The sequence below is a fragment of the Canis aureus genome, chromosome 5 (assembly GCF_053574225.1).
Source record: "Canis aureus isolate CA01 chromosome 5, VMU_Caureus_v.1.0, whole genome shotgun sequence".
Classification (NCBI taxonomy): Eukaryota; Metazoa; Chordata; class Mammalia; order Carnivora; family Canidae; genus Canis; species Canis aureus.
In genome coordinates this window covers 61,038,686-61,064,275 of record NC_135615.1, presented here as the reverse complement: position 1 = coordinate 61,064,275, position 25,590 = coordinate 61,038,686, and the positions used below count along the sequence as shown (strand labels likewise).

At 43.1% G+C, this 25,590-nt stretch overlaps 2 protein-coding genes across 3 annotated transcripts in view; both read right to left on the bottom strand.

The window, feature by feature from the left end:
- Positions 1–6,033, bottom strand: part of CES1 (carboxylesterase 1) — a 29,479-nt gene extending 23,446 nt beyond the window's left edge. The window contains exons 1-2 of the mRNA XM_077898382.1: positions 5,810–6,033; positions 1,362–1,566 (exon numbers count right to left, since the gene is read on the bottom strand). Of these exons, the coding sequence (XP_077754508.1) occupies positions 1,362–1,566; positions 5,810–5,861 (257 nt within the window). The 5' untranslated portion in view covers positions 5,862–6,033. The remainder of the gene's footprint in view (positions 1–1,361; positions 1,567–5,809) is intronic.
- An 11,056-nt stretch (positions 6,034–17,089) lies between these two features.
- Positions 17,090–25,590, bottom strand: part of CES5A (carboxylesterase 5A) — a 30,497-nt gene continuing 21,996 nt past the window's right edge. For both annotated transcript variants that reach the window (XM_077898381.1, XM_077898380.1), the window contains 3 exons: positions 20,383–20,532; positions 17,671–17,743; positions 17,090–17,537 (listed from right to left, as the gene is read on the bottom strand). In XM_077898381.1, the coding sequence (XP_077754507.1) occupies positions 17,306–17,537; positions 17,671–17,743; positions 20,383–20,532 (455 nt within the window). In that variant the 3' untranslated portion in view covers positions 17,090–17,305. The remainder of the gene's footprint in view (positions 17,538–17,670; positions 17,744–20,382; positions 20,533–25,590) is intronic.

Genomic DNA, 25,590 nt, shown 5'->3' with positions numbered 1-25,590 from the left:
CAAATAAAGCTTCCACAGCCACTACACTGGACCCCCAACTCTAGAAGGACAGTAGCTTCTTTATTCAGGACCTCCCCGCCATGGATCTCTTCATCTGGCTATTGATTCATATCCCCTGATAACCTTTGTAATGAACTGGTAATGTAGTGAATTAACCAGTTTCCTGAATTCTGTGACCACTCTTGCCAACTGATGGAACCCAAGGAGGGAGTCATAGGAACTTATGATTTATAGCCAAGGTCACAAGATGGCAACTTGGACTCGTGATTGATATCAAAAGCAGAGAACAGTCTTGTGGGTGAGTCCTTGACCTGTGGGATCTGACACTATCTCCAGGCAGAACAGTGTAAGAATTAGTTGAATTATAGGAGAAGCAGCTGGTGTTGAATAATTATTTCTTGGTGTGTGGGGAAAAACCCACACATTGGAATTGAGTGCAGAATCTTACGGATTCTATTTTTAAGGGAGAAAATATGCCACAGATAAAAGACTGGAAGAACAGAACCTAAAATATGATTAGCGGTTCTCTCTCTGGGTGGAGGAATTGTATGTGATTTTCATTTTCTTACTTTTACTGACCTGTACTTCCTTTTCTGTAATAGGTAGGTATTACAATGGCAATCAGGAAATAAAAAGAGCAAATATTATTTTTTAAAACAAAAGAAAGGAAGGGAGGGAGGGAGGAAGAAGAGAAGAAAGGAAGGCAGCAAAGAGCAGGACCTGGGAAATTTCCAGAATGCCCTTGCTGAGGTGAATAAGGTCGGAATGGATACATGGAGGCATCTGAGGTGCCAGGGGAGGCATCTGTGGGCATCTTTGCCTAGTCTGGTCATGGTAATTGGGACACACCAACCTTTGCTCTGCTCCATGATTAGGTACTTAGACACACTTGGGAGTTGAGAACTTTACGGATCAACTCCCCAAAGCATTCTCCACCCACACACGCCTACTCCACCCCTGTTCCCCAGCTTTGGCAAAGTTCTAGGCAGGAGAATAAACAGAATCATTAATCTGATCTTCCTCACTTGCTCGATTTCTTTTTTGTCCCCAAGGCACATATTGCATAATTTATTCATTGATTTGTGGGTTTTTTTGTTGGTCATCTATCCTCCCTCACCCACGCTGGAATGCAAGCTCCATGAAGGTAGGGATACTTTTCTGTTCATTCATGGATCCTAGGAAACCTAGAATGTGCTCAATAAGGAGGACATTTTGTTGAATAACAAGCTCTAGACTGCTGTGAGTTCTGGAAGGTTTTTCAAGATTTACAACAGCTTGGGGATTTCAGAACAAAGCCACTCAGCACTTTGCCTTGGCTCCTCCTGCCTCACGTGGAAGCCCACTGAAAGATGCCAACTTACATAGGAGGGTATGAGGTGGTATTCTTCACGAAGTTCCATGGCTCTGCAGCCTGTGGTGGAGCAAACCTCAGTGGTCCAAGAGGAGGCTTGGCAAAAGGGACTCCCAGGAAGACGGCCACAGGCTGTGCAAATCCTTCTAAGCTGACATACTTGCCCAGGACTTTGCCTTGCACAGTGTCCACCACAGGTGGCAAGGACGGGTACCCTGTGGGACATCCAGAGTTAAGAGGACACATCAGCCGCAAGAGGTCTGACCTGGGCTCCAAGTGGTTCTTCTTGCTTTAAGCTTGTGACCTTGAATTAGTCACCTAAACCCTTGAGGCCTCAGTTTATTCCATGTAAAGAGATGAGGTTAACTGTCATTCCTTACTTGGCATGATCTAGGGGAGCAAATTGGAATTGGAGGTAGAACTGCATCAGGTAAAAAAGAAATGCAAGAAGAAGAGCTGCTGAGAGGAATAAGCCATTTGGTTGCCACTCCTAGGAGCCTCTGGAAACAATTATCCATTGGGACCTGGGCACTGAGGTGCATGTTGGCTGAAAGCATGAACAGAAGGCAGTCTCTTCTCTCAGGATCTCTGACCCTTGTATGGAGTATGATTCACAAACATACACGACCCTACATGGGGGAAGGAAAGGGCCAGCAACCTGAGAGAGGTACCAGGAAAGTCCCACAGGGATCAGAAGAGGCAGGGATGCCTTCAAATTGGTGGCATCAGTGGAAGCAGTGCCCTTAGAGCTGGGACTGGCAGTGGGAGAGGTTGTACCAAACAGCAGGAGATAGAAGAGGGGATGATAAACAAATAATCCAATCAAAAAATGGGCAGAAGACATGAATAGGCATTTCTCGAAAGAAGACTTACAAATGACCAACAGACACAAGAAAAAATGCTCCACATGACTTGCCATCAGGGAAATACAAATCAAAACCACAGTGAGATACCACTTTACACCGGTGAGAATGGCTAAAATTAACAAGACAGGAAACATCAAATGTTGGCAAGGATGTGGAGAAAGGGGAACCCTCATACACTGTTGGTGGGAATGCAAGCTGGTGCAGCCAATCTGGAAAACAGTGTGGAAGTTCCTCAAGAAGTTAAAAATAGAGCTACCCTATAACCCAGCAATTGCACTACTGGGTATTTACCCCAAAGATACATATGTATGAAACAACAGGACACCTGCACCCCAATGTTCATAGCAGCAATGTCCACAAAAGCCAAACTGTGGAAGGAGCCTCGATGTCCATCAACAGATGATGGATGAAGAAGATGTGGTCTATGTATACAATGGAACATTCCTCAGCCATCAGAAAGGACAAATACCTACCATTTACACCGATGTGGATGGAACTGGAGGGCATTATACTGAGTGAAATAAGTCAGTCAGAGAAGGACAATCATCATATGGTTTCACTCATATGTGGAATATGAGAAATAGTACAGAGAACCATAAGGGAAGGAGGGAATCTGAATAGGAAGAAATTAGAGAGGAAGACAAACCATGAGAGATTCTTAACTCTGGGAAACATGCTGAGGGCTGCTGGAGGGGAGGTGGGGGGATGGGGTAACTGGGTGATGGGCATCAAGGAGGGCATGTGATGTGATGAGCACTGGGGGTTATAGGCAACTGATGAATTATTGAACAGTACATCTGAAACTAATGATGCACTATATGTTGGCTAATTGAATTTAAATTAACAAAAGAAAAAGTAAAAAAAAAAGAGAGAGAGAGAGAGAGGGATAAAGGTGTAAAGCAGAGCAGAGGCTAGGCTCTGAGGGCAAAATGCAAGGCTGGCCCAAGGAAGAACACAGGGCCCATTCGAGCCAGAGGGAGTCCATGGGGATGTGAGAAAGGATCAGGCCTGGGAGGCCTCAGTACCAGGCTAAGGTTTGGGGCTTTATCTAGTGGGTAAATGAGCAGCAAAGAACAGTTCTGGAATATGAGAGAGTGACACCCATCATCTGGCAGGGGATTCTCCTGGTGGCTATGAACAGGGTTGTCCAAAGGGGAGAGAGACCTGGGGTCAGATTCCTACCTCTTCCATCCTTGTGGGGCAGGCAACTCTTCCCCACTGAGCTGCCCCTGTCTCCCTGCCACTCCCACCCCAGTCCTGGCTCCACCTGTTGTGATCTGCCTCAACTTGCATGTGCAAGTGGCCACTCAGACTCTTGATCATGGCCCCTCAACAGCCTCCATGTGTAAGTTCCCTCATCTGGAATGATTTATAGCATGGTATCCTTCTAGTCACTCCCTTTTAGACACAGACTAAAGGTCACCCTCTCCCTCAAAGAGTGTGGGCAGAGCAAGAAAGGGTAATCCAGATTAGGTTTTACAGAAGAATATCCATTGGTAACCTGCAAGAGAGACAAAGTGGACAGAAGCCCAACGGGCAAGGCTGAGGAAGTGGGTGGATGGAAGTAAGAGGTATAACAGTTATGGCAAGAGGAGCAGTTAGCAAACATGTTGTGTTACATAAGTACACATTAAGATTTACAGTATATTGCATAAGTATACTTGTAAGATTTATAGGCTGAGCACCTTCTAAGTGCCAGATGTACATTCTGGTTCAATTAAATTCACCTTCACAACATGCCCATTTGATAAGAAGGCAGGAAATGGAGATATAACCCATATGGGCTTTCTAAAGCTGGAAATGGGATGGCCTTGCCGGGAGGTAAGCAGCAGTAAGGAAACAAGCCACTCCTAATTCGGTTCTTGCTCTGTCCTTGAGTTCAGTACCAGGTTTCTGATAGTGTTACTATTAGAATGTAGGTCAAGTGCAGATGGGGCTTGGGTCCCCACGGTTCTGATGCTCATAGCCCTGGCTCTCCATTCATGTGCCACAGACAGATTCCAGAGCATGATTTTCCAGCAGACCTTAGGCAAAGACATTTCCCTCTCTGAGTCTGTTCCCCTGCCTATAAACTGGCATAGAAGCATTCTGAGGTCCTTACACTCTTGTAGTAATTATGTGTCTTAGTTTGTGGATGCTGATGCTTGACATCTAGAGCCTTGCTGACAGCCCCTCTCAGAGTTAGCCAACCCTAGTGAAAGAAATCAACCTCCTTTCCAGCAAGCAGAGCCGGTACCCCAATCACCTTCTTTAAAAATCTTCCTCGGATACCCCAAGCCACTACCATCCTGCCCTCATCGCTCCAAGGCCAGGTACCTGGCAACGATGGGCAGCCTCTGTGCCTGAGAACTCACTGAAATTGGTTAGTTTGCCAATTCTAAACCTGCTTATCCTGTCTCACCTCTTCCTTCCCCTGGCAACCATGATAAGGGCTCTTCAACAAAATTCCTCCTCCCTTCTCCTCTTCCCTCTGACCCACCCTGATCTTGCACGTCAGGGTGCAAGATGGTGGTGGGCATGCCTCCTCCTCCTGGCAAGTTATGGCAGCTGGCTCCTGATCTGCTGGGCTTGTCATACTTCAAGTTTTCCACTACTGCACTATACTTTAAAACAACTCCTTGGGCAGCCTGGGTGGTTCAATGGTTTAGCGCCGCCTTCAGCCCAGGGCATGATCCTGGAGACCTGGGATTCAGTCCTACGTCGGGTTCCCAGCATGGAGCCTCCTTCTTCCTCTGCCTGTGTCTCTGCCTCTCTCCTCCCTCTCTCTCTCTCTCTCTCTCTCTCTCTCTCTCTCATGAATAAACAAATAAAACCTTAAAAAACACAACTCCTTTATTTATGAATCTTTTGTTTGTACTCTCCATACCAGGCACTCTTTAGAAACAACCTTTTTATCCTCACAGCAGCCCAATGACATAGCTACTGCCATCATTCCCGTGTTGGGGGTTGGGGGGCCAAGACACAGAAAAGTAACACTTGGTGCCTGAGGACAGCCAGCTAGTAAGTGCTGAGCTGCGATTCAAACCTACACACTCTAGATCCACTCAGTCCACACAGGTCCTCTGCCTGCCGTCTGCAGGTTGAGCATTCCTATGAAACATTTCCTAAGCTGAAATGGCACAAAGCAAAGACTATCTATCCTAGTCTTTCTGCATGTTGCATGAAGCCACTTCACTTTTAGGAAAGACTTACATTAGTACTTGTTATCGTAGCCCAAAGAAATCCAAGGAAGATTTTCGTTTTTCCATTAGTATGCTAATGTAGGTCTTCCCTAAAGGTAGAGTGACCTGATGCAACTTGCAGAAAGCCTGGGATACTACTATTAATATTCTCCTAGGCCACTGTCCATGATCTAGCCATACACAGATGAATAATTAAGAAGAAAATACACCGAGCCCTCTGGAACCCTCATCCGGGAGGCATGAGATTAGCTCTTTGCCTTCCTGCATGGGATGGGTGAAGTCCAAAGGGCACGGGCTGCTGCAGAACCAGACCTGCCATTACCCTTCCCCTCCCAGCCTTTCCCCCACCTTGTGCCCGAACAAGTATTTACAAATGTGCCCTGCTATTTATTTATTTCAGGAAGACTTACCCCAAGCCATGGAAGTGGCGAGGGAGGTCAGGACCAGATCGAAGAGCCACATCGTGGTGAGATTGCAGCTCCAAGGCGTCAAGCAGCCCACATCACTTAAAGAGTCAGTGCAGGTCCCACCCCTCTGCCCTGTTGCTCTGGACCGCTGCAGGGCCTCTAGGACACGCCCACGCAGAGTTTACCCTCTTTCATCCAAACAGGCCTGAGTCTCTGATTACAGATAGCCACAGACCTGTCCAGCAGCCTGTTACATAAGGGTTTCTCCCTTGCAGGACTCTAACCTTAGGGCACTGTGAATTTCCCAAGGCAGGCAGGAGCAGACAGGTGCTTTTAGAGAGGGAGAGGCTTTGGTCCAAGGTTCTCAGAACAAGCTTGAAAACTTCTAGAGCAATTGCCAGTCCCGTAGCTGCTCAGCAGGGGAACTCAGGACAAACGTATCTTTGCTGCTTGGGCTACTTTTCCATAATATCTCAAGTTTGGAAGCACCTTGAATTCATCAGTTCTCCCCCCTCCTTTTTAAAAAAACAGATTTATTTATTTATTTGGAAGGGGAGAGTGTGGGGGATGGGAGGCAGAGGGAGAGAATCTTCAAGCAGACTCTCTGCCCAGGGCAGAGCCTCACGTGGGGCTTGATCCCATGACCCATGAGATCACGAACTGAGCCAAAATCAAGAGTTGGATGCTTAGCCGAGACGCCCAGGTGCCCCATCTGGTTTCCCTTTTGATGTCTAAATTAACTTTACAATATTTATGCCAAGTGACTCAACCTCCTGTCACATACCTCCAGGTTCAGGGAATGCATTATTCCTCCAGGCAGGGATCTTTGGATAGAATGTTTTTACAGTGAATGAACCCTATGTCTCCACAGTCCCTGATTCTAATCATCCATCCATCCTTCCATTTATTTATTATTCCATTCATTCTCCATTTACCAAATGTGGGACACTAGGCTAGGTGGTATGGGTACAGAGATGAATGCAAGTGATATTCCTTCTCCTCAAGGGGAGCTCACCATGAAGTGGGTAAGACATATGGTGTGTGTTTGGTAGGCTGCTGCACAGGGTGAAAGAACCAAAACAGGGATGCAAAGTGCCCTAGGTATATCTGGGAGAGTGTCGTGTATCTGCTGAGGGCACAAGGCAGATGTTCAAAGCCTGTTTCATAGAATCATTAAATGTCCAACAAAAGGGAATTCTTCAAATGCAGTTTGGTACAGCTGGCTAAGGAAATACTGTGCACTCAGACTAGTGATTCACGCCCCATTTACTGACAAGGATGGACAGTCATGATTTCTTATGAAGGGGGGAAAACAGGTTATAAAATACTTGAGGTTGCTTTAGGATACAATTTTGTGGTTCCTCAAAATTGAAACATAGAATTACTATATTCCCAGTAATTCCACTCTAGGTATATCTACCCAAGATAACTGAGAACACATCCATTCAAAAACAAGACCCAAAGAGCAGCATTATTCCTAATACCCCCAAAGGGGGAACAATCCAAATGACCATCCACTGGTGAATGGATAAATAAAACGTGATCTCTCCACACAATGAAATATTATTCAACCATAGAAAGAAACGAAGTATGGATCTTTGCTACAACATGAGTGAACTTGAAAAACCATATACTAATGAGAGAAGCCACAAACAAGAAGGGCCACGGATTATATGATTCTATTTATATGAAAAGTTCAGCATAAGCAAATGCATGGAGACAAAAAGATTAAAGGTTGCTCAGGGCAGAGGACAGGGCATGCGAAATGACTAATAACAAGTAGGAGGCTGCTTTGTGGATTGATGAGATGTTCTGGGTTTAGACTGCAGTGATGATTACACAACTATGTGAATATACTTTTAAAAAAACACTGAATCGTAGACCTTAAAAAAGGTAAATTTTATGGCATGTGCATTATCTTTTTTTTTTTTAAGATTTTATTCTTTTTTTATTTTAGAGGGAGGGAGAAGAAACAAGGGGAAGGGAGAGGGAAAGCAGACTCTGCCCTGAGCTCAGAGCCTGACACCAGGCTCCTTCCCAGGACTATGAGATCATGACCTGAGCTAAAACCAAGAGTTGGATGCTAAACCCACTGAGCCACCCCAACGTCCCATGAATTATCTTTCAATAAAATAAAGAAATACTTAACAACCCAGTCATGTATAATATCCCATTTTAGTAAAAGCATACCTTTGTGTAGAAAACGTCCTGTAAGGTTATACATCTAATTTGTATTACAGCAGCCATTTCCTGGCTCTTGTGTTGTGTTTTTACTTATTTATATTGGCCACTTCTAGTCATCCAGGCATTTGTGTGACAAATAGTCATTGAGGGCTCACCGTGTGGCAAACAAGATGCTGAGCGCTTTGCATGCAGTACCTCACTTGGTTCTCAAAGGGACCCTGTGAATTGATACTATTAATTTCTTGGCACTCAGCCAGGCAAGAGACATCAAGTATTGGGAGAACTGGAGATTGAGCAAAAAACTGTGTAATGTTCTTAGACACTCTGCTGTGCTGTCAAAACCTTGTTGACAGAATGACTTTGTTGGTTTCTTAAGCACATGTTTGATTCACCTGTGGGTGAGTTCCTGTGGTTTCTCTCTCCTGGTAACTTCTCTACCTCCACCCTTCAAAGCTCCCACGCTTCCCTGCTGACCCCTGCTGGACCCTCAGGTTGCCTGGAAGGATGGGTGGAAACAGGAGTGCTAGGGTTCTTGAGCCAGGTAGGGATTGGGCAGCAGAGGTGCTTGCTGCTAGCTCAGTCTTCATGGTACCCCTCTCCCAGGGAAGATGGACTTTCTGCTGAGAAGTCATTGTCCAGCCTGGAATCACACACCCCAATCCTCCTGCATTTAGCTGAAGACATGAGATGTGTTCTTGTCAATGGAGAGGAAGCAGATGTGGAACAGGGTTACAGGCTGGTGCAGTCAAGAGGTGGCTGTGCCTTCTCTATGTTTGCACTACTTTCCCGGTGTCACTTGGCAAGCCTGCTCTTGTCCAGGCCAGATCAATATTGACATCTGAAAGAACTGGACAACCAGCAGCCAAAAAGTACATGACACCATTCAAAAAACTTCATGGGTTCTTGGCCAAGGCCATAGGTTATAGCTAAAATGAAACATCTGGCCACCCAAATTCAAAAAATTATGTTAATTTGCACTCATTCTAGCCATTGCGGCAGGCCAGTGAGGGGAGCACTGTGACAGAGGTGAGGACTTTGTGACAGCATTAGAGTCAGTCCCCAGGGGTGACTATTTCCATGATGATTGACCTAGGCTGGGGTTCCTCCTTTTCATCCAGAAAAGAAACATGAATCATAAAGACCACCCTAAGAAAGAGGACCCCTATCTCTATCCACATGAGACAACTGGCTTGTCTTCCTAAGCAGACAACAAGACTGTTTCAAATCCCTTAGCACAACACACACATACACACACGCACACACACACACACACACATTTAGGCATAACCATTATACCTTTTTCCCTGACCAGCTCATCTTTGCAGCCTGGGAATATAGCCTTGGTTCTCAGCCTTAAAAAATAAAACAAAACAAAACTGTAGGGTGTCTTGGTAAAATATAAAAGGTAGGGATTGATTATTCTCTCAATCCCACTGTTTAATCACATGTCTGCTTGTGACATTAGCCAGTTCGGCAAACAGAGGCAGCCACTCCCAGACCTTGCCATGTCTGGCTGCAGCCTGGAAGCCCATTCCTGACTCATGATGATTCTGCAGAGTAATGGGTGAGGCTGGAGCTTACAAAGCCTCACACCAGACCTCAGTTTTGCTTAATGTGTATGATCTCCTTGCATCTTATTAGCTCTGTAAATAATATAGCTCTTCTTCTTCAGTGGGAATTATTGCTTTTTCCCCTGGGAAACTCTCTAAGGTTTCTCATGTGGAGATAGATGTTCTGAGGAGTAAAATCCTAGAAACTGGCCTTAATTCTCAAGCCAGATCTTAGGGGAGAAGACACCTCTGAAGCCTCCAAATTATCCCCCAAACCTCTCCAACAAATTATGCAACAGACGCATGGAGAGTACCTACTAAAATAAGCACACAAAGAAATATGAGCCCATGTCCTAGGATTGACAGAGGCAGAGGACCTGTGGGAAATTTTGACCTGTGGGTGGCTTCTGGAAGGGAGTGCTTCACTAGCCATGGGTCATTCCAAAAGGCACAAACAACTGGAGATGTTTCGTCTCCAACTGTTAACACTCATGCCATCTCCATCAAGCAATCACATGGGATTGCCTAATTAGCTTCTGCAGAGTAAGAGTATATGGTGAGAGTAGGGTAAACTATGGTTGCAAATAGTCCCAGAATTTCAGTGGCTTATTTTGGCTTTTGTAGAGGAATATGGTGCTGTTCAGTGAACAAGGTAGCTGTCCTTCAGTGATCTGACCAAGGTGTCAGAAAAAGTTTTCTGTAAAGGACCAAATAGTAAATACTTTAGGCTTTGTGAGTCATATGGTCTGTGTGGAAACCGCTCAATCTGATGTTGTAGCAAAAGCAGCCATAGATAACACCTAGGCAAATGGACATGGCTGTGTTTCAATAAAATTTTATTTGAAAGACAAGTGGCAGGCAAAATTTGGCCCAAGGGCCAGTTTGCCAACTCCTGATCATGGCAGCTTTACCACTTTTAACTCATAATTTCTAATGTTGTCATGGGTGCCAATTCTTATCAGTTGGAATTAAGAGAAGCACAGAGGAATGAACAGGGGGGTTGGGCCAGGCCTGGATGTGGCACTCCTCATCTCTACTCACATTCCATTGGAAAGAATGTAGCCGCATGGCTAATCTAATTGCAAGGAAGACCAGGAAATCTGGTCTGGTTGTGTGCATAGGAAGCTTGGACAGATTTTAATGGCAATTCCTGCCACAGATAATAATATCCACTAAATCACAAACTTGATACTAGAGATATTTTTCCAACATATAGCAAAATAAATACATAACCATTATGTAATGCTTTAAAGTTTATTTGTGCACCATCTAAAGTCATCTTACGTAAACTGCAGGAATAAGTTACTATACTTTGGTAAACAATGAGTATCTGTAGTTCTTTTATTTAAATTGTAATAGCCTGATTTTAAACCTAGTCCCTGCTTGCTCAGGCTACTCTATAAAAGTCTCCTTCAGCCTCTTAAGAATAAAGAAGGAAAAAGGGTGAATCAGAAAGACACATAAAAATGGAGGCCCTGGAAAGTTAAGATTGAATTATATTCTGGGAAGGGTCCAGCAAACTCAAATTGTTTTTATAGATTGTGTTATAGACATCTGGGTGCTACAGTGACCTTGAATGAGAAAAGTGTTTTGTGTGTTTTCTTACTCAGAGCACTGTTAGAGTTTATGTCTATGAATCCCCAAACCACCCATGACTTCTGATTATGCAGGGCATTAAGAGATGAACAGGATTTGCAGCAACAAAGAGGAGAGAATGTTAGCACTGGTACAAGATAGTTCTGGAGACTTCTTGAGGAGGTCATTTGGTCCAGAAAGGCAAATGGAGGACAGAAGGCTTAAGTGGCAAGCTAAGGAGAGCTGGCTTTCATGCTGGACAATTCAAAGTCTTTAATCCTGGGAGTGACAAGAGGAAAAGGGTGTTTCCGAAAGTAGAATCTGGCAGAAGCAGGCAAGCCACTGGAGAGGTCAAGAGGGTGCCTCTTAAATATTCACTGGGAGGTGGGAGGTGAGTTCTCCTCTCCAGAGAAGGCTAAATTCTCTGCATGAGAAAGCTTGCCCACTGGGTTCCCATAGGCCTCAGCCAAGAATAACGATAGCAGCATCTCCAAAATGCTGGACTGCACAATGGTTTGCCCAAATCCCAGGATCTACCAAGGCTGGCCCTCGGTTCTCACTTTAGAAGGTCCTGGGGGTCATGAAATCTTCAGAATGCCTAGTGAGCTCGTTGGCAGCTGGGGGTAGGGAGATGTAACCCCAACCCCAAGTCACTGTCTGCCCTGTGCCTCCTTGTATTTCTATGGAAGCAAGTCAGACATCGGGGGTGGAGGTGTGTGGTGGAGGAAAGGGCCCAGGGACCCAGGTCCCAAGGGCCTTTCAGGCTACACACATGTAAAGTGTCATTTCAACATGTTCTGGTAAATGCAAACATCAAGACATGTAAATTAAAATCACACACTCAGATGGCCACCATCAAAGTGGCAGGGACCTCTGCCACTGTTAAGCTTAATGGTTGTGCCAAATATTGACAAGAGTAGGGAAAAACAAGAATGATTGCCATGAGTGAGAAACTTGGTTCAAGCTTTCTTGGGGACAATTTGGCAGAAACCATCCAAACACTCCAAAGGGGCGACTCCACTGTCCACACTAGTCTCTAACCAGGAATAATTCTGAATGAGCCCAAAGATGTATACCTCAGATGGTCCACCTCCGTGATGCTGACAGTAGTAAAAACTATGAAACAATCTGAGTCACCAGCTATAGTGACCGGCTGGATAAGTTATCAAGTATCCCTACTATGGAATGCTACGTAGCTGTGGACAAACATATATTGATGACATCATCATTTTAGAAGCAAGAATGTGGACAGAGGAGTGACAACTGCTTTAGAACAGAGAAAGGGAAAATCTATGCATGAGGGGGGAACCCTCCCACCCCAAGCCAGACTAATACATTCAAAGTTGAGGCAGTAGAAAACCCTCTGGATCTAGAGCTACTGGGTATCTGTGAAAGCAGGGGTACAGATAGCCCCTAATTATGCAAATTATGGGAATCCAGCTCTCCCCTCTTCCTATCCCCAGACCAAAGTTCTCATATGTGCTCTGCCTCTGCTAGTTCCAGAATTGATGGCATCTGGGGAATCCAATCACTTGATTACAACAGAAGATCATAAGAGCCTTGGCAACATCAACATAGTGTGGCTTCTGTCCAGAGACTTCAGTGTCAAAAGGAAGATGTTCCCTGAGGATCAAAAAACCTTTGATGAAGCCAATGCCTGGTCACCTAACTAGTGGCCTGGATGGTGGTCAGAGTTGTCCCTGCACTTCTATTACTAACTGACCATCAATGGTCCATAGGAATGCAATTTTGTAAAGCAATTGTTGCATTATAGCAAAGCTAAGAAAGGGAATATACAGTAATGAATAAGGATAAATGTGGAAGAACCTTTTAGAAAAATACCAAGTATGACAACAATATGGAACAGCTGGAAATTTCTTACTCTGTTGGTAGGAGGGCAAGTCTGCACGACCACTTTGGAAAACTTTTTGGAGTGCCTACTAAAGCTGACATACAAAACCCTGGTGACCCAGCAAAGTCACTCCTAGGTAAATATCCAAGAGAAGTGCACGTATGCAGTCATTAAAAGACATGTTCTAAAATATTCACGGCAACTTTTTCCATAATAACTGGACACTGAAAACTCTCCAAATGCCCAATACCAGTAGAATGGATAGACTCTGGCATATAGTCACACAAATAATGACTATACAGCAGCAATAAAAACCTACAACCACAGGGACGCCTGGGTGGCTCAGTGGTTGAGCATCTGCCTTTAGCTCAGGGTGTCATCTCGGGTCCAGGGATTGAATCCCTCTTTGGGCTTTCCATGGGGAGCCTGCTTCCATGTCTCTGCCTCTCTCTGTATCTCTCATGAATAAATATTTTTTAAAAAACAAAACAAAACCTGTAACCACATACTATGTGAATAAATGTCATACACGATGTGACAATACACCCCCTCCCATCTCTGCCCATCTGTTACCTGCAGCCAGGACCACGGAGCAGGGAGTTGGGCTTTGGGGTTGGCCAGAAAGGTCTGGAGTCTAAAGGGCCCTTGAAGGAAGAGGAACAGGGAGGCACCAGGGAGGGACCCCACCACTTTTCCGCCCATTTCGGGTGGGCTCCTCAGATCTTGATGAGAAAGTACAAAAGTTAGGAAAGAAAAAACCTGCTAGTTCCAACCTCTGCTCTGCCTGTTGAGTGTATTCATTGAAGTCAGACTTTTCAGGTTATAATTTAGAATTTTCCCTTTTCCAAGTGCCACAGAAAAAAAGGAATAATGATAAATAGAATTGTTTATAATGTAACTATTTTGTTTGGTCTTCTTTACCTTCCAAGTTGTGCAGTATCACATCACCAGCACCTCAGGAGCCTCGGAGGGGAGGAAAGCAATTTTTCCCCTTTTATAATGCTGCCCTCTGCTGCACGTTAGGGAGTTCACAGGCAAAGATTTGGTTTGTCTCCAGAGTTGTGTTCGATTTGATTTGACTTAGTGATTCAGGTCCAAGATTGTACGCGGGGGTGGGGGGTGGGAGATTTTCTATAAAAAAATAAGTTGTTTAATTTACAATAAGAAAGTAATTAACTATTTTCTGTTTCTATAGTGGTGGGCTGTGTAGCTGATGAGAAGGAAGTGAAGAGACTCTTTGGGGAAGTGAATTTGTAGAACATAAGAGCAATTTAGGGGCACCTGGGTGGCTCAGTCAATGAAGCACCTGCCTTCGGCTCAGGTCATGATCTCAGGGTCCTTTTAGGGGCACCTGGGTGGCTCAGTCAATGAGGCACCTGCCTTCAGCTCAGGTCATGATCTCAGGGTCCTGGGATTGATCCCCACGTCGGGCTCTCTGCTCAGTAGGGAGTCTGCTTCTCCCTCTCCTTCTCTGCTCTTTCTCTCATCTGCTTACTCTCTTTCTCTCTCAAATAAATAAACAAAATCTTTTAAAAAACAAAAAGAAGAGAAATTTTAAAAGGGCATGGCCTGTGATGGGTCCATCTTCTGCAGATCCCAATGCCAGGAATAATTTTTAAAAGTAAAAGTACTCCATTCTCAGAGCTGCTTATCAAATTATATCCATAAATGTTCCAGGAGCAGGCCACTGGCTAGAAATGGTGATATCCACATCAGACAGATATGAAAGCTGATTCTTTGATGATCCTCTAGCGACTTGAAACACATACTACCCACCACACTGTGAATACTCAGCAGTTCTTAATCAAGGGAGTGCATCTAATGCCAAAAAAGTGAAGATATATGTTTCCAGGTTCCATCTAAGAAGTTTCAGGTTTGGCTGGACTGGGGAGTGGCTTGGGCATTGGAATTTTGGAAAAACCTTCCGGGTGATTCTTCTACTTACACTTCTGATAGGAAACCCTGAATTAAATGGGAAAAAAACCCAGGATGCCAAGTGGCATTTACATTTCAACTTTAACTCAGTACAACATCTGGTGGCATGTGGACAGGAATAAAGAGGAAAGAGGGCCCTGTATCTGGATGAGTTAGAAATATGCTCCCTCTTGCAAGACACCTACCAAAATTAGAACCATATTTGAAGATGCCGAGACTGTGTACAGTATATAAATAAGTGTAATGTCATTTAATATGATAGTATTTTAAAAAATGAGTTGAGTGGTGTTTTCTAGCTGTGAGTAGAGCCAAATATCAATGTAGAAATTAGCCTTCTGCAGCTGCAGAGGCAACTGAATTTCCAGCTTGCTTGTGTCTGGCTTGGTTCCTCTTCCTAGAACTAGAAAATGCCCCAAGTATTATTGATTCAACCCCTTCCACAACCACCTAAGCCAGAGACAATCCAACAGATTTGGACCATATGCTGAGGGAGGCAGGCAGCATGGCAGAAAGAGTCCTGCTCTGGAAAGACAAGAGACCTGAGGCCTGGCTTTGACTTACTGCTAATCACTGAGTGATCTTGGGTGAATTCCTTCACCTCTCCATAGATTTCTATAAAATGAGAGGCTGGGGTCCAAACCTGAACATCTTCAGGGGTTGGGTAATATCAATAAGTGAAATGGACCAAGCACAAGACAAAGGGGAATAGTGAGGACTGTGAAAAGTTGAGAGCTTATGTCTTTGCAAAGGGTGGCCACAACTCAGTTCCTGCAGGTGGTTCCATCGGGGTCACTGAGAACAGTTGTGTAGGTTGTGCACTGCACAAGGGCACTAGTTTAGAGATGTACTGTTCATATCATAGATGTAGATACTTATCAATGATGATGATGATTTCCTGGAAGATGGCTGGGTTTTGAAGAAAGGATACCTTCTAATTTGCACAAAGGTGTGTATGGACTGTCAGAAGCCCTGGATACCATATGGAAATGAAGCACCAATGTTGCCAGGTTTCTTCTCCCCCTCACCCTTTCTCCTCTTTTCCTTTTCCTTCTTCTCTGGAGGGGCTGGAAATATGGCTTTTAAAGTGAAATTCCCCTAATTTCATATTAACTGAAAATTAATTTCAATATGTTGTTGACATCGTAGGCTAAACAAAACATTTCTGGGGGCCAAACTGAGCCCAGGAATCCGAGATCTCTGACCCAGAGAAACTCTACACTACTGACATTTCAGAAACTCTCCTATTCTATGCACCTCACATGTAATCCTGAGGCAATCACAAAGAAAAATTAATTACCCTGGTAAATTACATGGATAGAATAGGGATTATGTAGTTATACTATGAATTAAATTAAATATTAAATTATATTAACTATATTAACATATTAAATATAAATTATAAATTAATATGTAAATATATTGAATATTAAATTAAACATTAAATTATAATATGATACAAAAAGTAAAAGTGCATCTTTTGAATATTGGTATGTCCAGCATTCTCCCTATCATCTGGTTGACTTTAATTTGTCCTTTCTTCAGAGAGAACTTTCTAAGACTCGCACCTAAATTAGGTCCCCCTTTTACACTTTCATGAAACACTTCGCTCTCCGTTAGTGAGCTTATCAAATTTGTGTGAATATTCCCTTGTGTGAATGTTTGCTTGCTGTCTCTGCCTACCACTGGTGGACAGCGTGTCTTGTTCACCTCTGTAGCCCCAGTGGGGATATGCCTGATAAACACCAGGCACCCAGTGTGGTTTACTGAAGGATGGATTGGTCTCCACCCCATCAGGCAAACCTTTTCTCCTTGATGTTCTCCTGACCTGACTTTGCCACCAGGGGTCTTGACCTTGGGGGATCTCTGGTTTCCACTGCTGAGGAGGAGGCTCTCTGGCCTCCTCACCCCTCCTCCCATACATACGTCTTGAGCTGGAGAAAAGACCCAGTTCAAACCATTGATGTTCAGGACATCCATGCTTCACTGTGGCTGAAACCTGCCTGGATTGGGAGTTGGAGCACTCATATTTCCGGTAACACACACCGGCAGTGATAGGAAGTCCACCTCGTCTTGGATGCTGGGGGCTAGGGGAGAGTTTTGAGCACAGAATTAAACTCTGCTCCCCTGTACATATTTTACATTCTGATTTTGTTTCCTCTTAGTAACAAGATCATTATGATGTCAACCTATAGGCCAGCTCTCCTGCAGGTTTATTGAAGCAATCTGGTGGCATTCCAAGGCAAGCAGCATTATTTGATATTGAAAAGAAGTCCCCTAAGGATCATCCCCACGTCCATAAAACATCAGTAAAAAGCAGCTTATCCACAAAGTAGCTAAACATAAAAATGGAGCTAATGATTGCAGGGGAAACTGCAGAAGGAAAACCAAATCACCGAGAATTTCTCAAGGAGCAGAGGAGAATAAGAAAGGCAGGAGCACAGAAAGGGAGAGTAAGGGGACAGGAGGACCAGGGGGTGCTGTGGACATGGACATTATCAGGGGGAGAGTATCTGACCAAAACTCCACCTCCTGCTCCTTCAGTTTCTGTCCCACGCTTATGTTCAAATCCAGCTTCAGGTACTGCTCGCTCTGACTGTAGGCCGGCCACAGTGGCAGGCCTTCCCCATTAGGGTCCCTGGAAGTGAGGGCAGAGGGTGGGGTGAGATTTCCATCCTCAGACACCTGACTGTGGGGGAGGAGGCCGGCGGGGCGGTGGGGCGGGGCTGGGGGCTGGGGACGGGTCGGGGTGGGGGTGGGGGCTCACTTACCCAGTCCGAGCAAAGTTGGCCCAGTACCTCATCATCTTCCTGCTCAGCAATTTCTCCTCCTCTGTGGCTCCTTCTGAAGGAGACAATGGCAAACTCTGGCTCTCACACGGATTCACCAGAAGGCCAAGGTGACTGAGATCTGCTGAATCACCTTCACATCTCCCCACTGGATCCTCTCACCAGCCCACCAATCAATGCATTCGTTTTGCATCTGCACATACTGAGGCCCAGAGCAGCCACGGCTCACCCAAGGAATGGTGGCTTCCAATGGCGCAGGAGGCTGTGCTCTTCCAGCTTGAAGCTGTGAAGCTGCAAGTTCCCTGGGGACAGAGACCACCCCCCCCTTCCCTTTCCACTACTTCTCCATCAAATAATAAATTATTATATTTCTCTCTTTGAGAAAGTAATATTTGCTCAAAGTACAAAATCCAAAATACAGGTAGGATAATCTAATGACAATGAGTTTCTCTCCCATCTCTTTCCCCCGACACCCAGTTACCAGCCTCAGAGGCAACCATGGCTACCAGCTTCTTGAGTGTCCTCCAAAGGCCAGCTAGACATGCACAAGGGTTTAAGTGGACACTTTTTTATACATTCAGTATTATATGAACACATGTTCTGCATCTTTTTCTTTCTACTGAAATCATATCCAGGGGATAGTTCCACCCTGTCGCCTATTAACCTTCCATTATTGCCATTTATTGTTATATATGAATATATAATTCATACATCCAGTACGCTGTTGCTGGATCTTTACATCGTTTTCAACCTTTTCCTGGTAAAAGCAATGCTTCGGTGTGTGCCTATACTTTTGCCTGGGTGTAAGTATAATTGCAGAAAAAGATTCTAGAAGTTGGTTGGATTGCTCGAGAAAACACTATCTGCACTTTAAATATGGTAGAGTCCAAAGATACAGAAGCAATGAAACGCCGGGACACCTGCACCCTGATGTTTCTAGCAGCAATGTCCACAATAGCCAAACTGTGGAAGGAGCCTCGTTGTCCATCGAAAGATGAATGGATAAAGAAGATGTGGTTTATGTATACGATGGAATATTGCTCAGCCATTAGAAATGACAAATACCCACCATTTGCTTCAACGTGGATGGAACTGGAGGGTATTATGCTGAGTGAAGTAAGTCAATCAGAAAAGGACAAACATTATATGGTCTCATTCATTTGGGGAATATAAAAAATAGTGAAAGGGAATAAAGGGGAAAGGAGAAAAAATGAGTGGGAAATATCAGAAAGGGAAACAGAACAGGAGAGACTCCTAACTCTGGGAAATGAACTAGGGGTGGTGGAAGGGGAGGTGGGGGGGGTGGGGATGACTGGGTGACGGGCACTGAGGGGGGCACTTGACGGGATGAGCACTGGGTGTTATTCTATATGTTGGCAAATTGAACACCAATAAAAAATAAATTTATAAAAAAATAAAATAAAATAAATATGGTAGAGTTTTACATTAATATATCAGGTTGTCTGTCCCCCCACACCTACACAAATGCATTATGTAAAATGTATTGCTCTTCCCAACATTGATAGATGAAAAAGGCTCACTCAAAGTTACTGTGCAATCTTCTTGTTATGGGTGAGGTTAAGTGGACTTTCATGCTTAAAAATCACTCATGTCTCCTTTTCCAGAAACTGACTATTTGTATCTGTTAGTCAGTTTTCGACGGGATTGTTCTTTTCCCACTGATTTCAGGAGCTCTTTGGATGTTAAGGAATTTAACATTTGACACACACGTAGTTCACTTTCTCCCGTTTGGAGAGTCCTGTGCCCGTCCCACAGTACGAGCTCAGTGATGGCTGCTGCGTAATAGTAACAGTGACATTATTAAGCACTTATTGTGTGCCTTAGGAGAATTGTTTCACTTACTCATTGTGATAACCTAAGAGGTAGTCGTTGTGTTATTATCTGCATTATAAGGATGGGAATTATAATTAATTATAATAATTATAAGTGACATAACAAATAAACCTCAGCACACAAACGTACTTATGCAAAGGCTCTGTCCTTGCCGAGGCGCCAGCATGAAGTGGTCAAGAGCCGGTATTGTGCAATTCTTTAATAATTTTAGTGCTATCTATAGCGTGTAGTTCCTATAATTTTTTTTCCCTATGGATAACCTCATCTGATTGGCTTCTTATTTTAGGCTCTGAATAGGTTGTAAATTCAAGAATCAATGAGCTAACCTCGCCAGTAGCAGTTCACAAGCATCTACATTAGATCACCTGGGTCTAGAGCCCTTTGGGCTGGAATTATGAAAAACATGTTTTGTTTTGTTTTGTTTTTCTTTTCAAAGTCCTGGGTGGTAGCCTCATCGACAGTTCTGGAAAGGGCAGGGAGGGTGAGACCAGTGATGAGAGAGAAGCAAGAAAGTGGTTCTAATTTAATTTAAAAAATTAGATTGCCTGAGTGTCCCCCAAATGTCCACCCCTTTAGGCTTTAGTACAAAGAGAAACACTCATCAAGCAGATGCTGGCAACTCCTTTTCACCTTGGTTTCTAAAAATAAGAGTGGGAGCATTTTCCAAGGAAAGGTTGTGTCTGTAAACCATAGATTAAATTCTAACCACCTCTGGGCTCTTGCATATTGTGGGATGGGAGAGGGACTTCGTGCTGACAACAGGCGAGTCCCGTCTTCTCCCCAGCTCATCCCAAGCTCGAGTCCCTGCACCAGCAGAAGTCCCCGTAGCCCATTCCTTACCGAACATGACAATGTTGCCTTTCAGGAAGGCACCTCCAAAGACAAAGCGGATTTCATCAGAGTGATCGGCTTTGACAAAAGCTGGCCTCGTGTCCTTTAAGCACTCAGGTGGGTGTTGAAACTCGTAGAAGTAGACAGGTGCACCAGCATCTGCACAGAGGTAGGAGAGGGCCTGTGGCCAGTGCGAAATTCAAGGGAGCGGGGTGGGGTGGGGGGGCTGGCCCCACATCCCTACCCAGCTGGCCCTCCATACCCGTGGGTGGGACGGCGCAGAGATAATAGTGACTTGGAATGTGCCAACTTCCCTTTTCCTTATCAGAGGCTAGAACTTCCTGGCACAGCAGCCCTTGCACCCCGGGTGACAAGAGTTTACTACCCCTCAGGGTAGTCTAAGGTGGCACTAGTTCTTTCCTTCTCTAAAAGCCTTTCTTGCTGAACAAAGATCTACCTCCCTGTGCCTTCCTCTTACTGATTCTGGTTCAATTGTCCAGAGGCAAACCACATGAAGTTATTCCCTGCTTCCAACATCCCTTCACCTGTCTTCTGCTAAAGGTCTTTGCTTTGTAATCCCCCCTCCCCCCACTGCCCACCTTCCCTACATCATCAATTTTTCTCTACTGGACCACCGCTGTCAGTAGCCAACATGCTTACAAAGTCTCCCGTTAATGCACGCGAGCGCGCGCGCACACACACACACACACACACACACATACACAGGCACACACAGGCACACATACTGTTGGTCTCAGCTTCCCCTCTGCTTACTGGCTTATCTCTCTAAATCCCTTCTAACAAGACCCTACAATACTCATTATCTCTGCTCCCTCTCCTCATTCTCTCCCTCTTTCCCTCTCTTTTAAAGATTTTCTTTATTTATTTGAGAGAGAGAGAGAGGGAGATAACAAGCAGGGAGAGCAGGGAGGCAGAGGGAGAGGGAGAACCAAGTTCCCTATTGAGCAGGGAACCCGACACGGGGCTCCATCCCAGGACTCTGGGATCATGACCTGAGCAGAAGGCAGATGTTTAACTGACTAAGCCACCCAGGCATCTCCCTCTCGCTTTCTCTCTTAATTGAAGTATCATTTATGAACAATAAAAAAGTATAGATTTTAATTATACGGTTTGGTGAGTTTTTACAAAGGTATACACATTCCTGTAACCACCATGCCAAGGTGTACAGAGCATTTCTATCACCCTGGGTGTGTCTTTGTAGTCACTCTACCAGGAGACATGAGTGTTTTTATTGATTGTCATCACAGATTAATTTTGCCTGTCCTTGACCTCCCCATAAATGAAACACAATATATATTTTTTGTGTGTGTCTGGCTTCTTTTTCCTCTGTGTAATGTTTTTGAGATTCATCCATGTTATTTCATGTATTAGTTGCTGATTTCTTTTTATCACCAAGTAGTATGCTATTTATGAATACACCACAATTTATTTACCCACTAACCTGGTGATAGACTTTTGGGTTCTTTTTAGTTTGGTGCTATTATGATTAAAGCCACTGTGGATATCCATAAATAAGTCATTTGTAAGGACATATGCTTTCACTTCTCTTCAGTAAATACCTAAAAGTAGAATGGTCGAGTAACAGGGGAGGTGTGCATTTAATTTTATAAGAAACCAGGAGTTTCCCAGAATGGTTGCACCAGTTTACATACCCTCCAGTAGTACATGATTCTGAATATTCCACATCCTTGGCAGTACTTCTGGTTTGTGTTTTCAATATTAGCCATCCCAGTAGGTGTAAATGGTTTCCTCATTTGGGGTTTATTTTGCATTTCCCTGATGACTAACAATGTTGAGTACCTTTTCATGTGCCAAAAGGCTTTCATATATCCTGTTTTGTGAAGTGTCCTTTCAAGCCTTTTATCCGTTTGCAATTGGATTGTATTTTCATTATTGAATTGTAAGAGTTCTCACATGCTGGATATGTATTTTTTGTCAGATACTTATGTTGTGAATATTTGCTTCCAGTCCGTGGCCTGCCTTCTCATTTTCATAGCAGCATTGGTTTTATTTGTTTGTTTTAGGTAAAATACACATAACACAAAATTCACCACTTTAACCATTTGTAAGTACGTAAATCAGTCGCTTTTAGTACATTCAGAATGTTGTACAACCATCTATCTAGACCCAGAACATTTTCAGCACCCCAAACAGAAACTGTGTGGGGAATGACTTATGCAGTCATTCTCCATTTACCCTTCCTTCCTGCCCTTTGGAGACTGCTTTCCGACTGTAGATTTGCCTCTTCTGGACAATTCATATAAATGGAATTACACATGTAGCCTTTTGTATCTGGCTTCTCTCACTCAGCATAACGTTTTCATGGTCCAATCGTGTTGTAGCACACATCAGTATTTTATTTCTTCCTATGGTCAGATGATAACTCATTGTATGGATTCACCACATTTTGTTTATCCATTCATCAGCTGATGGGCCTTTGAGTTGTTCCCACTTTTTGGCCTCCCTAAATAAGGCTGCTATAACCATTCATGTATAATTTTTGCTTGAGCATCTGGTTTTCAATTATCTTGGGTATATTCTTAGGAGTGGAATTGCTGGGTTACATGGCAATTTTTATTTTTTTGAGGAATAGCCAAACCATTTCCCACATTAAATGTACCATTTAGCATTCCCATCTGTAGTATATGAGATTTCCAGTTTCTCCACATTTTCAATAACATTGTTATTTTCTGTTGTTTGTTCTTTTATTATAGCCATTTTAGTGGGTATGAAGTGGTATGTAACCGTAGTTTTGATTTGCATTTTCCTGATGGCTAGTAATGTTAATCACCTTTTCCTGTGCTTAATAGTCATTTGTATATCCACTCAATCCTTTGCCCATTTTTGAATTGAGTTGTTTGGCTTTTTGTTGAGTTAGAAGGTCCTTTACATATTCCAAATAATAGACTCTTATCATATATATGATTTGCAAATATTTTCTCCTATTCTGTGGGTTGTCTTTCACTTTCTTGATATTGCCCTTTGATGCACAATAATTTTTCATTGTAATGAAGTCCAATTTATCTGTTTTTTTTTTGTGTATCTAAGAATTTGTTGTCACTTCCAACCTATTTGTATCTTTAGTTCTAAAGTGAGTCTCTTATAGACAGCATACAGTTGGACTGTTTTTACAATCCATTCATTCTGTAATTGCTGCCTTTTGAGAGAATCCATTTATGTTTAGTGTAATTATTGATTATGCAGCACTTATTTCTGTCATTTTAGTATTTGTTCCCCATATGTCTTATATCTTTTTTATTCTTCAATTCTTCCATTATTGTCTTCTTTTGTGTTAGATAATATTTTCTAGTGTACCATTTTGATTCCCTTCTTGTTTCTTTTACTATATATATTTTTAGTTACTTTCCAAGTGGTTGCCCTGGGGATTACAATTAACATCCTAATTTAAAATAATCTATTTCAAATTAATACCAACTTTGTTTCAATAGTACGCAAAAACTTTCCTCCTTTATAGTTTGTGCCTTTATGTTGTTATTGTCACAAATTGCATCTTGATGCACTGTATGTGAAAACATGGATTTATAATTATTATTTTGTTGTCTTTTAAGTCATATAGAAAAACAAAGAGACATTAGAGAACCAAAAATAAATTAATATTAACTTCTATAAGTAAACATAAGTAATATGAGTACCTGTAGTGGAGTTTTTTCTTCTTGTGGATTTGAGATACTGTCTAGTGTCCTTTTGCTTCAGCCTTAAGGACTCCCTTTAGCATCTCTGGTCAGATAGGTTTACTAGTGACAAACTCTCTCAACTTTTGTTTATTTGGGAATGTTGTGATTAATCCTTCATTTTTAAATATATGGAAATCTGGTTGGCAGGCTTTCCTCCTTATCCCCCCCCCCCCCCGCCACGCTTTGAATATGTCATTCTATTGTCTCTGGCCTCTGTGGTTTCTGTTGAGAAGTTGGCTGTTAATCTTATTGAAGCTACTTTGTACATGATTAGTTGATTCACTTTTACTGCTTTTAGGAATTTCTCTGTTTTTGGTGTTTGACTGATTATATGTCTCTGTGTGGATCTCTTTGAATGTCTCCTACTTGGGATTCACTGAAATTCATGGACATGAATATTTACATATTTCATCAAATTTGAGACATTTTGATCATTATTTATTTAAATATTATTTTTACCTCTTTTTTTCTCTTCTCTCCTTCTAGAAGTCCTAGCATGCATATGTTGGGATGTTGATGGTGTTCCACAGGTCTCTTGGGTTCTGTTTATTTTTCTACATTCCTTTTTCTTTCTGATCCTCACACTGAGTAATCTCCATGAATTTATGTTCAAGTTCTCTGTTTCTTTCTTCTCTATGCTCAAATCTGCCATTGAGTCCCTCTAGTGAATTTTCCATTCCAGATGTTGTATTTTGCAATGTCAGAATGTTTATTTGGTCCTTTTTATAATTTTATAAATTCTCTATTGCTTCTCTATGTGGTGAAACATCATTCTTATGGTTTCCTTTAATTTTTTATATGTGGTTTCCTTTAGCTATTTGAGTATATTTAATAGTCGGTTTAAAGTCATTAGTAAATCCAATGTCTGAGGTTCTTCAGAGACAGTTTCTATTAATTTCTTCTTTTCCTGTCTGTGGGCCATGCTTTCCCATCTCTTGGCATGCCTTGTTGAAAACTGGAGATTGTGAATATTATAATGTGGCAACTCTGAACAACAGATTCTATCCCTTTTCTGTGGTTTATTGCTACTGCTTGCTCTGGTAGCTGTCATCTATTTGTTTAGAAATGTTTTTGTACTAATTTTGACTATTTTTGGTCATGTGTGGCCACTGAAGTCTTTCTCCTATTATCTTAGCGGTCAACCAATAATTTTATGGGTCAGCTGAGATTTTCATAAATGTCTAAAACAAACAAACAAACAAAATCCCCCAATCTTTGAAGATGGGCATTATGGTTGGAGCATGCCCTCAACACTCAGTCAGACAGTTTACAACTCTTACTTAGTTTCCACCTTCTGTTTGAACAGAGCCTTCAGGTCAGCCAGATTTAAGAGCTTAGGGCATCTCAGGCCTTTTCTGAGCATGCTCCCCACTCTGGACATACACAATGCCTTCTAAATTCCCAGTAATATGAGGGAGATGTTCAAATCTTTATTCCCAGAGCATTATATAGCCCAGCTTTTCCTCCCAAGTATTGTCTTTTGTTTATTTCAACTGTTATT